General features: G+C 40.6%; 1 protein-coding gene across 18 annotated transcripts in view; it reads right to left on the reverse strand.

Annotated features, from left to right (window-relative positions):
- LOC125458783 (prominin-1-A-like) overlaps nt 1-15,429 on the reverse strand; it is a 240,952-nt gene that overhangs the window by 56,278 nt on the left and 169,245 nt on the right. For 9 of the 18 annotated variants that reach the window (XR_009445857.1, XR_009445860.1, XM_059646712.1 and 6 more), the window contains 4 exons: nt 12,076-12,147; nt 6,751-6,843; nt 6,259-6,276; nt 2,844-2,897 (listed from right to left, as the gene is read on the reverse strand). Coding sequence is in view for 16 of the 18 variants with exons in the window: in XM_059646712.1 (XP_059502695.1) it covers nt 2,844-2,897; nt 6,259-6,276; nt 6,751-6,843; nt 12,076-12,147 (237 nt within the window). In the remaining 2 variants the exon portion in view is untranslated. The remainder of the gene's footprint in view (nt 1-2,843; nt 2,898-6,258; nt 6,277-6,750; nt 6,844-12,075; nt 12,148-15,429) is intronic. The other 9 variants (XM_059646697.1, XM_059646731.1, XM_059646726.1 and 6 more) reach the window with 3 other exon arrangements.

Genomic DNA, 15,429 nt, shown 5'->3' on the forward strand with positions numbered 1-15,429 from the left:
TAAACCGAAATTTGCCTCTAGGATGAAACAGCTGGATTTGGACTTGATTCAAAGTACGTGTGGTCCTGATTATTTTTGCCATCTTTAAACCTTTCTTATTATTGAACAAATGTTTTCTTATTATATCTTATCTATATGCTTGGTATCTTCAGATAATCCCACTTTGAAGTATCTGCTCTTACTCCTACTCACCTTAAAGAAGGAAGCAGTAGTCAATAAGATAGGACATTAGCATTGCATGGTATTAACATTAGACTGCTTCAGTCAGCACATGATATTTGAGTATTGTGTAGTGAAGTCTCCTATTATTGGTAGCACAATCCTGAGTCGTCTCCTTTGGGCCCTTTTGTAATTGGTTAGCCTTCAAAGTTTCAGAGTCTCCAAAGACCAATAAATTGGCCTAAAATGCTTCAGTATTTCATCCTGAGCATCCTGAAGACAGTGTTTAACTGAGACAGGCAGTATTTTGTGTAGTTAATTCCAGTAAGCAAGTGTACTAAGAGGGAGAGTGGACTTCCCTTTGAAAATCTCCCAGTCTTGAATGGCAATGCACCCCCTTGAAAAGCTGATAAGTAGAACAAAACTTTGCTTCCAGAGGCGTGTGGAACCATCACTGATGCTGTACTCTCACGCACAAGGTGGGTGTAAGCATGGAAGATGTGTGCAAGGCAACTGTTATTACAATCCTTGCACATTGTAGTGTCAGTGTTGCTTTGCATTGCAGTGGAACACCTTGGCTACAGGTCTGAACATCAAAGTTCAAGGATCTGTGATACTTAAGACTATCTGCAGGCAAGGAATCAATTGCTTAGTGATTAAAATTATTTTTGCTCTTAGGATTTCTGAAGAGGCTGTTCATCTCTCAAATGGGTGCAACTTCACTAGGTCTAACTGTGATGAAGATACCAGAGCAATTGATTTAAGAGTGCATGTGAATGCATATTTGCAAAACTTCAAGTATTCAATGATGTAATACCAAACAACACCCTTATCTCAATGAGCAAAAATGATTTTTTCCTTCCATTCCCTCCCAATATGTCAAAGTGCAGCCCTGACACCTGCAGTTGGGATGGAGGAAGCCTATTCTATAGTTAGTCCTGTTGGCCTGGAAGACACAGCTGGCCATATCCTGTGGGTAATTGGGCCTGAAGGATCCAGGGCGACTGAGAGTCTCCAGTGTTGAAGCAGGCCCACCTTCCTCAACTTAGACTTTTACTCTTTGGAGTCACAGATGGGGCAAGTAGACCGGCTAAGTACCTCTAAAGCATCTGAAAGGAAGCGTCTAGGTGTCCTGTGTGTGCTTTCCTCCCTGTTAATGTCTGTTAGCATTACTCTGTCTCCCTGAAATGAAGGGGTATCTGGAGCAAGTACAGAGGTGTCTCATGCCTCTCTCGCCTTGCCATTGTTGCTGAGCAACAATGGCAACATCAATGGGCAGCAGTTCCTGGGTCTTCACAGTGTTAGCCAGATTATCCATAGGGGCAGCCAGTTGCGGGCTTGCCAGAGTCTGCACCTACTAATGACTTTGTTGTACACCTCCATCATTCAATTAAGTTTACCGATTGCTTCCAATAAACCTGCTGCCAACCCTGTTTCATTCGTGCATTTTGATGAAATCATTAATGGCCGAGACCATGTAACCATACTCTGCCTGGGGCTATTGAGGGCCCCGGTGTTAAGCAGTCCTTGGAGCGCCAGAGACCTGGGGTATTTCTTCGTCAACCAGTTGCAGAGGTGTGTCAGTGACTTGTTCAGATGAATGTGTTCCTCAATCTAGAAAGAACGCCCACTTAGTTGGAAGTCTCTGAGCTTGAGTGCAAGTGGAAGCCTTCTCAGTGCATCCTCTGAGGGATAATTGGATTCCTTCTCAGAGATAGAGGTGGAGCTAACTGTTTTCAATGTTGATCTCTTCTTGTCAGATATTTTGTAAATGCTGCTAGCGCCTGTACAAGAGAACGGAGGAAATTACTTGTATAAAATGGACAAATGGAGACTCACAGAATCATACAGCACACAAGAGACCCTTTGGCCCATCAAGTCTGTTCCGCCCAAAAGGAGGGGAGGGGAGAGAATTGTAGAACACTACAATGAAGCTTACTGTGTTGGTATTCATCTCAGTATCCACAAATTGTTTGTCACACTCTTCTCCAGTCATGTCTAAAATCTTCTCAATGGGCAGAGCAGTCTTATGTTAAATATCGACAATTTGCACTTGAGACATCAGAGACAGATCTGATTATCAGTATTGTTATCTCACAGGTCTGAAAATGGAATTTTGATGAAACAGTGAGTGAAGCTTGCTCATGATGACAAATTGAAAACAAATAAATCAAATGGAAGTTGATCCATGTCCACAGGGGAATGGTGAATGCCGGCCTGCTGTTCCATGCCTCCAGAGAATCAGAGTCATACTGACAGAAACAGACCCTTTAGCCCAGCCAGTCCATGCCAAACATAATTCCAAACTAAACTAGTCCCACCTGCCTGCTCCTGGCCCATAGCCTCCAAACCTTTTCTTTTCATGTACTTATCTAAATGTCCTTTAAATGGTGTAATTGTACCCTCATCCACTGCTTCCTCAGGAAGTTTATTCCACATGCAAACCATTCTTTGTGTAAACAACTAGCCTCTTATAATTTTTTAAAATCTCTCTCCTCTCAATAGTAACACCAGCAGCACTGAAGGCATGTGTCCTTTTGTAGCATCTGTCCAATTTAAAACATGGAGACTAATCCAAAGATAGAGGGCAAAAGAAGATAGTAGGAAAGTACAACTTCAAATAAATGATATATGGAATTTTCAACAATGAAAAGATGCCTTTAACCAAACATTAATTGATTTACCTTTAAGTTTGCTGCTGAGTTTTGGAGTGTTCCAATACTTTCATTCAATGTGTTCTATTGAAGTAAACAGATTATTTAAATCAGAAATTATAACAAAAATTGAAACGGCCAATATGAAAAGAAAGTTTCTGTCCTCTGCTGGATATCTGTAAACATTAACTTTTCCCTGCTTCCAATGTTTGGATGATTAATGAGGGTCTTAAACTGCACCATTAGATAATATAGTTGGAGAAAGTTCAATGTACTGTTAGGATAACTATCAGAGATATTCACTGTTTAATTATGTATATTTCAATGCAAGGAGCTGGGTGAATAAGGTAGATGAGCTGATGACAGAGATGAGCACTTGGAAATATTGCTTTTACTGTCACATAGATTAAAGGAGGGCAGGAACAGAGCTCAGGTTCACAGTTACATAGCTACCAGACAGAATAGAGATGGGGATAAAAATAACACTGGTGAGAGAAACTGTCACAGATGTAAAGAGACATGATATATTAGGAGAAGCATCAATATCGGCTACATTGGATCAAATTAAAGAACAAAAAGAGGAATCACACTATTGGAAACATACTATTGACTTCAAATTACAACAAGGTAGAAGACTAGATATATAGACAAATTGCTGACAAAAGTGTAGAAACAGCAGTACAAAAAGTAGCATGGGATTCTAGCCAAACTGCTACCAACTGGGACAAAATTAGTGTAAAATATGTAGATGAAGTGGAATTCTTAAAATGCTTTCCCAAGAACATCTTTAGCCACTATCTTGTATTGTGGTCACCCAGTTCTGAGCCTAACTAAACACTTAACCTATTTGAAGAATGAGATATGATTACAATTAAAAATGACCCAGGGATTCCAAGAAGTACAAATCACAGCCAGTTGCTAATCTTCTCTGAATTTATTCTCTATCAGCACTGAGTTCCCCATTTCTAGGTGAAATTCTGATCCTTACTCCTTCAGAAATGCAGATCATAGTGAAATCAACACAACTGCTCATACTGCAGGACAGTCAGGGGAAGCCAAACCACATCCCCTTTCGCAGCAGCCAGTGGGCTGTGTTCTGACATTTAAAAGTCAATCACACAGCCAGACCCTTTGACAACTTCTATGAAGTGATAAGCATGTCGAATAATTATCGGGTTAGAGTAGCAGTTAGTAGGTTGCCAGGTAAGTGCAGTATTTAGGATAGGTCAGTGTCTCGGGGATGAGGATGTCATGGCTGGTGACAGCTGAGGTGGGGTGTGGGAACTGACTGCACAGCAGCTGGACATCAGGGCTGGCACTGAGAAAGGGAGTTGGTGCAAGCAGGCAGAGGGCTGTCAGACTGGTGGGTGAGAGAGGTAACAAAGTGTGGAGCTGGATGAACACAACAGGCCAAGCAGCATGTTGGATTGAATTGGGTCTGGTCAGTTGCGGGATGATTGTCAGTGGGGATTGGAGATATGCGGGAGTATGAGGTGGGGGATATATTTGGGGTTGGAGTGAGTAATGAGTGGGAGATCAGCTTAATCCCTTACCCAAGAGTTAGATTAGATTATTAATTGTCCAACTTTTCTTTAATTAGCTATTAATTAAAACTGAATGCTCCAAGTTTCCAGGCTATAATGGATTCGTTCAAACGATTCATATGTAGAGGAACTGGTCATCGGAATCTTCAATTTCTTGGGCAATTACAACAGAGCCCGCTGTATCTGGGATTCCCCACAGCCCCAGTTCCAGTCTGCACAGCTTCAAAGTCTATCTGGTTATCAGAATATCCAGGTCAATGTATCAATATGTTTAATATCAACTGAAGATACTTTACTACTCGAGTTACTTGATTTTTTTAAAGTAAGAATTTCAGAGATATGTCAGCACTATTCTTTAAAATAAAAGAAAATAGACTTATGAAATAATTTACTAAAAAATTACACTGAAGACAGTAGTATGAGGAGGTGACTCCGGGGGAAGAAAATGTTTTGGGAATATAGCAGAAGATGGCTACAATGGAGTTGATGAATGATGCCAGGTATTTTGAGTCCATTGGTTGTTTTCTGTTCTTAAGTATTCCAATATCATTAACATTCTGACAATAAACACAAAGTTAAAAATGTCTTCTAGGAAATAGAACATAGAACATAGAACATAGAACAGTACAGCACAGAACAGGCCCTTCAGCCCACAATGTTGTGCCGACCATTGATCCTCATGGATGCACCCTCAAATTTCTGTGACCATATGCATGTCCAGCAGTCTCTTAAATGACCCCAATGACCTTGCTTCCACAACTGCTGCTGGCAACGCATTCCATGCTCTCACAACTCTCTGCGTAAAGAACCTGCCTCTGACATCCCCTCTATACTTTCCACCAACCAGCTTAAAACTATGACCCCTCGTGCTAGCCATTTCTGCCCTGGGAAATAGTCTCTGGCTATCGACTCTATCTATGCCTCTCATTATCTTGTATACCTCAATTAGGTCCCCTCTCCTCCTCCTTTTCTCCAATGAAAAGAGACCGAGCTCAGTCAACCTCTCTTCATAAGATAAGCCCTCCAGTCCAGGCAGCATCCTGGTAAACCTCCTCTGAACCCTCTCCAAAGCATCCACATCTTTCCTATAATAGGGCGACCAGAACTGGACGCAGTATTCCAAGTGCGGTCTAACCAAAGTTTTATAGAGCTGCAACAAGATCTCACGACTCTTAAACTCAATCCCCCTGTTAATGAAAGCCAAAACACCATATGCTTTCTTAACAACCCTGTCCACTTGGGTGGCCATTTTAAGGGATCTATGTATCTGCACACCAAGATCCCTCTGTTCCTCCACGCTGCCAAGAATCCTATCCTTAATCCTGTACTCAGCTTTCAAATTCGACCTTCCAAAATGCATCACCTCGCATTTATCCAGGTTGAACTCCATCTGCCACCTCTCAGCCCATCTCTGCATCCTGTCAATGTCCCGCTGCAGCCTACAACAGCCCTCTACACTGTCAACGACACCTCCGACCTTTGTGTCGTCTGCAAACTTGCTGACCCATCCTTCAATTCCCTCGTCCAAGTCATTAATAAAAATTACAAACAGTAGAGGCCCAAGGACAGAGCCCTGTGGAACCCCACTCACCACTGACTTCCAGGCAGAATATTTTCCTTCTACTACCACTCGCTGTCTTCTGTTGGCCAGCCAATTCTGTATCCAAGCAGCTAAGTTCCCCTGTATCCCATTCCTCCTGACCTTCTGAATGAGCCTTCCATGGGGAACCTTATCAAATGCCTTACTGAAGTCCATATACACCACATCCACAGCTTGACCCTCATCAACCTTACTAGTCACATCCTCAAAAAACTCGATAAGGTTTGTAAGGCATGACCTACCCCTCACAAAGCCGTGTTGACTGTAAAATACTTTTTAGATGTATAGAACAAGAACTTACCCGGGCTTCAACATATTTCTGATTAGCATTTTTTAAAAATCAGGAAGTAAAGATTAGTTAAAGTACATAGCAGACAGCAATTAACATGCAAACATTTAAAATGTTTTATGAAACACAAGTAGTTTCCAAACTAAGAATGAAAAGTATAAGCAGTGAAGGGATGGCACAAGACCTAGCTTCATCAAATACTGTTCAGCATTCAATGCTGTTCAGCTATTAACCTCTAATTGACCAGCAATGGGCAAGACATCTGCTGCTGGGGTCCTTGACCTCAGAGAAGCCTTTACTGTCTAATTCAGCATCTGAGCAGCACTATATTAATAGGGTAGGCCTTCTCTAACACAGCTAATGCAGATTTTTCATTAGCTGTCCAGGCAGGGTCAAGACCACTTTCACTTCTGTTAAATAATGCTCATTTTCACAAACTACAGCTGCCCAAGCAGAAGTTTAAAGGTTTGTTGCAAAAAAAAAGTTCCTCTGTACTTTTCTTACCAAAGTTTGTTCTAGTGGTATAACTTGCTGCTTGTGGATTGCTCGAATATTGTTTACATGGCCTCTTAATGCATTCGCTAGGGCTCCTGCAGGCTGAAAATGTTCAATATTATGTTGAGACAGTTCAGCACTGGAAAGAGCATTAGATATGAATGAGTCTTCTACCCCAAATATGCTGTCCAATATAGCAGTGCATCTCTTTATGATAGGGTTAGGGTGATATATCAAATACATGCTGGTTACGTCAAACATTTGCAACAATAGTTTTCTGTAAATTAGTGATTTTAGCTTTTCAATACTTTAGGACAGACTGGTCCTTATCAGCTGCTTGCACCATTTTACAAAGGTTACAAGGCATAAAGAGAATACTGAGTGGATGACCAGAAATTGATTCAAGAGCAGTCAGTATTCTAATGACAGGATTCTATTGGCATCAAAATCATTGTAAATTCAAAACACAATTCTCCTTCCATCTAGCCTTGAATCACAGAGCACAGTAGAAAACCATTCAATGTGTCCATTTGTCACTGGTTTGAATTAATGATTACTCTCCATAGCCTTGTAATCATCTCCTTTTCAAAATATCCAATCCCTTTAAAAACATAGCACTGAAACTGCATCACGACCCTTTCGGGTATTTCATTCCAGACTACTTTTTTTTAAGAACCGTACATTTCAAATTTAAATTTCCTCAGAAGCTATTGACATTTGTTTGCCACCAGTTGTGTAATGGCACAGGACAGAATGATTCTCAATACTGCCAAATGACAAGACATCAATGCACATCACGATTTTTCAATTAATTATTAGATAACTAGCCATACTTCACATAATATATTGTATTTATTTACAATCTTTAATGTAATAAGACGTACCAGGATGTATCGCAGCAGCATTATAAAGCAAAAAACAACAACCAGGCCACATAAGGAGATTTTAGAGCAGGTAGCATAAACTTAGTCAAATATGTAGGTTGTAAACAATGTTTTAAAGGAGCAAAGTGAAATAGAGAGCTGGAAATATCTGGGGAGAGAAACACAGCATCAAGGCAATTGAAAGCATGACAATTAGTGGTGGAGCAATTAAAATTAGGGATGCTCAGGAGCCTGAAATTGGATGAATGCAGGGCTGGAGAAGAGTAAGAAATATAAAGTGCCATGGGAAGTTCTTAAAATGAAGCCGAGGTCTATAAGAAGAATACTGGGAGTTAGTGTGGGTTAGTAAGCACAAGGCTGATGGTAGACAGGACCTCACTCACAATAGAGTGTGGGTGGCATTGATCAGAGAACCGGCAGCAACACAGATAAGGCCAATGTGAAATTGGGCAATGTTAAGGATTTGGGGTTCAAACCCACTCAGCTCATTGTTAAATGTGACATAAGATTGTGAATAGTCTGGTTCAGCCTTTCACAGTTGTTGGGAAAAAGGGATGAAATCTGTGATGAGGGATTAGAGTTTGCAGTGGGGACTTCAATATTCTCAATACTAAATTGCAGAAAAATATTACTCACCCAGTACTGGATGTCAGTAAAACAGTCTGGCAAAACAGTCAGATAAAAAGGATGCTAATGAAGTAAAGCTGTTTATTGAGGGTCTTGAATGTCTGTCCTGGAGTTGTGTCGTAACATGTTTGAATAGGTTGATTGAAAATATATTTTTATATGCGTAAACTTATGTGTTTTCAGATCAGCTCATTGAAGGTGGCTTGTAGATATTAAACAGGAGGGCACTAAGGATTGCATCCTCAGGGAATACCACAGCAATGAGAAGAAATGTCATTGATGGCAATTCTCTGTCAATGATTAAATAGATAAGAATGGAACCAGGTGAGAGCAGTTCCACCAGATTGGACAACAGTAGAATGGCATTTGAGTAAAATGAAGCAATCAGACAGGTTAAGAAGGATAAAGAGGGATATGAAACATTTGTCGCCCACATAAAATGTAATTTGTCACTTTTAGAAGAGACATTTTGGCATTGTGATGGCACACATACCTGATCGGAGATTCAAAGTCCTGGGGCTGATGAGCAGAATTTGGTAGGCAACAACACATTCAAGGAGCTGGAAAGAAAGTGGGGCTGGAAATGGGGTAGCAGCTTGCAAGGACAGAGAATTTGTTTTGTGACAGCAGGGATGACAGTGGCAATTTTAAAGGAGAAACGGATCCATTAATAGCAGCTGACATGAGGACCATGAAATAAAGTCAGGAGGGTTAGCAATTTGATGAGAATAAAGTTGAGGGTGCAAGAGATAGATCTCGTGTTCAAGTTGAGCTTAGAGAGGGTTAAAAAATAGGATAAAGACGAGAGAAGGTTAAAAGTTTAGTGTTAAGGCAGGAAGAACCCTTAGAGCAAGTTGAGCCGGGCACGTTCATGAAAGCAAAACAATAAACAATATATTCAGCACAGATATGTAAGCACCAAGAATGTCTCAGCCTATGGAAATTTATTTCACAATTTTCAGAATGTTATTTTTCTTTTTTTCCTTTATTCATGGGATGAGGGCACCACTGGCTAGGCAGCATTTACTACCCATCCCTAATTGCCCAGAGGGCAGTTATGAGTCAACCACATTGCGGTCGGTCTGGAGTCTAGGCCAGACCAGGTAAGGATGGCAATTTCCTTCCCTAAAGACATTAGTGAACCAGATGAGTTTTTCCAATAATTGACAATGGATTCACGATCATCACTGGATTCTTAATTCCAGATATATATTAAATTCAAATTCCACCATCTGCCATGGATGGATTCAAACCAGGATCCCCAGAACATGAGAGATAACAAAGTGTGAAGCTGGATGAACACAGCAGGCCAAGCAGCATCTTAGGAGCACAAAAGCTGATGTTTCAGGCCTAGGCCCTTTGTCAGAAAAGGGGGAGGGAGAGAGGGTTCTGAAATAAATAGAGACAGAGGGGGAGGCGGATCGAAGATGGATAGAGGAGAAGATAGGTGGAGAGGAGACAGACAGGTCAAAGAGGCGGGGATGGACCCAGCAGAGGTGAGTGTAGGTGGGGAGGTAGGGAGGGGATAGGTCAGTCCAGGGAAGATGGACAGGTCAAGGGGGTGGGATGAGGTTAGACGGTAGGAAATGGGGGTGCGGCTTGAAGTGGGAGGAGGGGATAGCTGAGAGGAAGAACAGGATAGGGACGAGCTGGGCTGGTTTTGGGATGCAGTAGGGGAGGGGAGATTTTGAAGCTTGTGAAATCCACATTGATAGCATTGGGCACCAGGGTTCCCATGCGGAATATAAGTTGCTGTTCCTGCAACCTTCGGGTGGCATCGTTGTGGCACTGCAGGAGGCCAAGGATGGACAAGTCGTCTGAGGAATTGGAAGCGAAGTTGAAATGGTTCGCGACTGGGAGGTGCAGTTGTTTATTGCAAACCGAGCATAGGTGTTCTGCAAAGTGGTCCCCAAGCCTCTGCTTGGTTTCCCCAATGTCAAGGAGGCCACAACAGGTACAGCGGATGCAGTATACCACATTGGCAGATATGCAGGTGAACATCTACTTGATGTGGTAAGTCTTCTTGGGGCCTGGGATAGGGGCGAGAGAGGAGGTATGGGGGCAGGTGCAGCACTTCTTGCGGTTGCAGGGGCAAGTGCCGGGTGAGGTGGGGTTTAGGGCCAGTGTAAGTACTAAAGAGGGATTGTTCCATGTAACCTACAAAGAGGCAGGCATAGCTTGGGCCCATGCGGGTACCCTCCTCCCTGTGGAAAGTGCACCTAGCTCCACACTTTGTTATCTCGGATTCTCTAGTATCTGTAGTTCCCATTATCCCTAGAACACTATCTAGGTCTTCGGAATAACAGTTCAGCAATAATACCACTAGGCATTGCTTTCCTTTTTGTATATTAATGTTCTAAAGGGTTTTTAACTTATCAAGCGTAAAGTGATTGATTATAAAAATATTAGGCAAGATATAACTTATTGAATAAATGACCTCATACTGATAGATAAAATAAAATAAATTACTGTGAATGGTGGAGGTGTGAAACACAAAAAAACCAAAATTGCTGGGAAACTCAGCAATCTGGAATCATCTTCAAACTGAATAACAGTCACTGAGCTTGAAATGTTAACCTTGTTTTCTCTCCATAGATGCCACCAGCTCTGCTGAGTATTGATTTCTATTTTCATGTCTTCCATATTTGTAGGTGTTGAACTGTGGAACCAAGTATATCCAGAGCTAGAGTGCACTTTCTGGTCAGAATATTCACCATTCTCAGTGCTTTATGAAATTGTACTCACATACAAATATGTAAGGAACAGCAGAGATTAATGAAAAGCAGGTTAGTGTTCATTGTAATTGTAAGATTTCTCTCAAAAAAGAGAATACACCAGCCCATGAAACCAAATGTCCAGGTGTAGCAGTAAACCACAGACAGTAGAAAAAGATTCAATCATCAGCTACCCCTAAGTTAACTAATTGTGGTTTGGGTGCTACTGATGGTTCACTGCTTATCATCAATGTGCTTAAGGCAATGGTGACTTACAAGAAAAATCAGTCGTTGTTCTAACTTGTTGCTGCTACTTAACACTCATGTGGGATTAGATGCCAAATATCAGAGAGTACTGAGGGAACTGTGAAGCTTGTCTAGACTAATATTCACTTAAGATATTGGAAGAGCAACAGCTGCCAATGCATCCCTACTTGCCATTTTCAAGAGAAAAAAAACAAAGGAGTGGAAAACTGACATTGATGAGTGAAGCCTTAATGGAGATATTTCTTCATGTTAGTGAGAAAGACTTTATCTGAATAGGTAATTATTTTGCAAAACAATAGTCACCACTGGAAATTGACACAGAAAGAACCTTTATAGGAAGCACAATGCCGTCAGTCTATTTAATCAGGATTACATTTCCTTTGTAGGATAATATTAACTTTTAAAATCTACAAGTCTCTGCTGCAATAAAGAAATTATGCTTTGTTTGCGACCTGCAAAAAAACAGTTACATGTTAATAGTTTCTGGTACAGCACCCCAATAATCCAGTACAAATTTCCTACTTTTTAAAATGTAGTTTCCACCACAATCAAAAGAGAAAATATTCACATAATAAATTTACTCATAGAAATTCTGAAAATTTAGATGATAAAAGAGGTAGCAATTGGTTAACAGACTTAAAAATGGTTATTTGCACTACAATTCATTTATATTTAGTTATCAGTAATAGTATCAAATAAATAGCCTACAGGAGTCTGAGAATGTATCTCATGTCCTTACAAAAAGGTGAGCAAATACAACTCTCTTCATGCCTGCTTGAGTATCTGTCTCTTTCCCCACTGTCTCACTCAAATTGTATCCAGCTTCAAAAATCAAAACATACCAATGAATTCGCTTTCGCCTCTAGATTATTCGCAAATGTGCGAAGATCCGCCATAGTCACACTTTTCTTGAGCTGAAAAGTTAAGAGAGATAAACATTGAAGTGAACTTATTAGACAGTGCTAAAATGTACCTTTGCACAAGAGCAACAATGTCTGGTTGACAGGCAGATGTTCTACAGAGTTATATAAAATCATTCCTTGAATTTCACATGTCTTTCACATGAATGATCTATAACTCACTCTGGAATTCTGCTCCATTATCCAGCTTAGGTCACAAGTACTGTTACGATTCAAACACTGTGAATGTTTAAGAAACTCAGCGGGTTCTTCAGAAAGACAGTCATATCAGACTTGAAACATTAACTCTCCATTGAAGTTGCCAAACTTGCTGAAATCCACATCATTCTCTGTATTTGTTTCAAATTTCCAGCATCTGCATTGTTTTGCTTTTATTTGATTGTTATGTCTCATTAAGGTTGCACACTGGAAATCATGTTCTAATGTTCCCAGTCATCACACAAGTTCAAGATTTAAAAACTTCACAAAATTCCCTGACGTACCTTCGATACAGATTGATAAAGAGCTAGGACCAGATTTCTGTGCTGAAGAAGAATCACTATTTATTACAAGTAATTTCATTCTAGCTACAGTTAAACAGTCATTAATGGGCAGCACAAAATACTATTAATTAAAAGTAAAACTAGCCCTCTTATTAACTTCTTTTAGACATACAGACAGGTAAACAGACAGGGAAATAGGTTATTAGACAGGGATGGGAAACTATTTGGAAAGGCAGTTCAGTAGACTTTTGTGGATACAGCTATTGACATGATGCTTATGACTTTTCTGCTGGCTACCACTTTTTTCAGTCATCCTTCTGCAGTTGCTTTTAATGGTTCATGAGAGACACAAGATAGCCGATTCACTTTCAAAAAGACTCTGACTTATCAGTTAAAGTCACAGTCTACAGCAACTGTTGCAGAAAAGGTAAGCTGGTTTTCTTCAGGTTTACAGTGAGTTTTGACGACTCCATGAGACCACTTCTGACCTGAGGAAGAACTGAACACTTTTCTCTCACTAACTTGTTACTAGTTCCAAGAGAATCAATCACATCAATTTGGCAGGCAAAAGTTTTTTATTGTTGAGGATTGGGCACTAGTATAATAACCAATCAACTTCTTGTTGCCAGTGAACTCAGGCACTTCAACAGTGATATTGCTGCCCTGCAAGAGATTCGAAGAGCAGGTTGCTGAGGGAAGAAGGTGATGGTTACACATTCTTCTGGAGAGGAAAACGCAAGGGTCAACCAAGCACACACAGAATTGGATTCAACATCAAGAACTAACTAATCAAACACCTCCTGAAGCTTGGCATCAACAGTCATCTCAGGACTCTCCGTTTACAACTTGCCAAGAAAAAGCAGACTACCGGTGTGAGTGCCCATGCCCCAATTCTTGATGTCATAGATGAGTCCAAAGAAAGCTTCTACTCGACCCTAAATATGATACTCACAAACATCTGTAAGGAAGATAAAAGTATCCTCGTTAAAGATTTCCACGTCAGGTTTGGAAAGGTTGCAAAACCTTGGAAAAAAACCAAAAAAGGAGCTCAGGAATTGTAATTCCAACAGGATTCTCCTGCTCACCAAATAGATTGAACACCAACTGGTCAGTGCTAACCCACTGTTCCACCAAAAAGACAGATTCAAGATTTCTTGGAGACAACTACAATCAATTACATTATCACTCGACCTGAAGACCAAATGAATGTCCTGGTTACAAAGTTGCAGCCAGTGCAGACAACTGCTGGAAGGAATACTGGCTCATCCACTTCTCAATGTCCATCGATACCACCAAAAGCAGCTGAAGACAAAGAAACTGCTCAGAAAAATGCTCAATATTGGGGCGCTTCAAGAGCCAAACACACTAGCAAGCTTTCAGCAATGTCTTCACCAAAATCTTCAAACGATTCATTTTAATGAAGTGGAAGAAACATGGAAATGATTGAAGACAGCCATCATTTCATGCTATGAAGAAACCATGGTTACATGACCAAGAAACATGAACCACTCCAATTTGACAAGAATGGCCACATCATCCAAGACCTCAATGACAGGAAGAAGAAAGTTCTCTGTGCTGGCGAATCATCATCACCAGTAAGGTAAAAATGAGAACTCATCAAAAATCAAAGTCAGAGTTACAAAGAAGAATGAGGAAAATCAAGAACCAGTGGTGGACTGATAAAGCTAAACAGCTGGAACTCCTTGCTGACAAGCATGACACCAGAGTTTCTTCAGCGCTATCGAGGCACTTATACGGTCCAAACTCCCTCTTTGCCTCAAAGTACTGTAGAGTAAGAACAGAACCCTTTTGAGAGACAGAAAAAGCCATCTGCCTATGAGAAAGAAAACACTTAAAAAACTTCTAAACTGTGATATAATGATAGGTGAGGACACGTTTGAGGAAGTTCCCCAACTCCCTATCAAAGATGGTAGAAGTTGAAGCTGCTGTCAGGTTCGTGAAGAATGGAAAAGCCATAGGAATGGATGAGGTTCCAGCAGAGCTTTTCAAACTTGGAGGAGTAGAGTTTACTCATTATCTCCATCAATCGTTACTGAAAATTTGAGACAAAGAAGAAATTCCTGCTCATCTCAGGGATGAAGTCACCACTACCATATTCAACAATGGTGGCAAAATGGATTATGGAAACTACTGAGGAACCACTCTACTCTCTATTGCCAGGAAGATCATCATCTGAATGCTTAGCTAGGTGTCTTCTCCCAGTCTCTACGGAATCCTTCTCTGAGGCCAGTGTGCCTTCCAACCAAACTGTGGAACTAAGAGCATAATTTTCACTGCTCATCAACTTCAACACAAATGTCAAGAACAACACAAACAATTTTATATGGTCTTCATTAATCTAATCACGGATCTTGACACAGTCAATTTGGAATTGCCCATGGTGTTGGAGCTAGGATATTGGCATGGATTGGGAATTGACTAATGGGTGGGAAACAGCGAGTGGGGATTAGTGACCTGTGACCAGCAGGATTCCACAGAGATCAGTGCTAGGACCAAAACTGTTTATAGTACATATTAATAACTTGGACGAAGGAAGTGAATGCGCTGTGCCAAATTTGCAAATGTCATAAAAAGGTGGGAAGGCAGGTTATGAGAGAGACAGAAACAATTTACAGAAAAAATTATTGATAGGTTAATTAAGTGGACAAAATGTAAGCAAATGGAGTATAATTTGGAGAAAGAGAAGTTGCTCAAATTGAAAGGGAGAACAAAAGAACAGAATATTATTTAATGAAGAAATATGCAACACAAATGGATTTAGTACACTTGTGTA

This window comes from Stegostoma tigrinum, chromosome 1, assembly GCF_030684315.1.
Source record: "Stegostoma tigrinum isolate sSteTig4 chromosome 1, sSteTig4.hap1, whole genome shotgun sequence".
NCBI classification, from domain to species: Eukaryota; Metazoa; Chordata; class Chondrichthyes; order Orectolobiformes; family Stegostomatidae; genus Stegostoma; species Stegostoma tigrinum.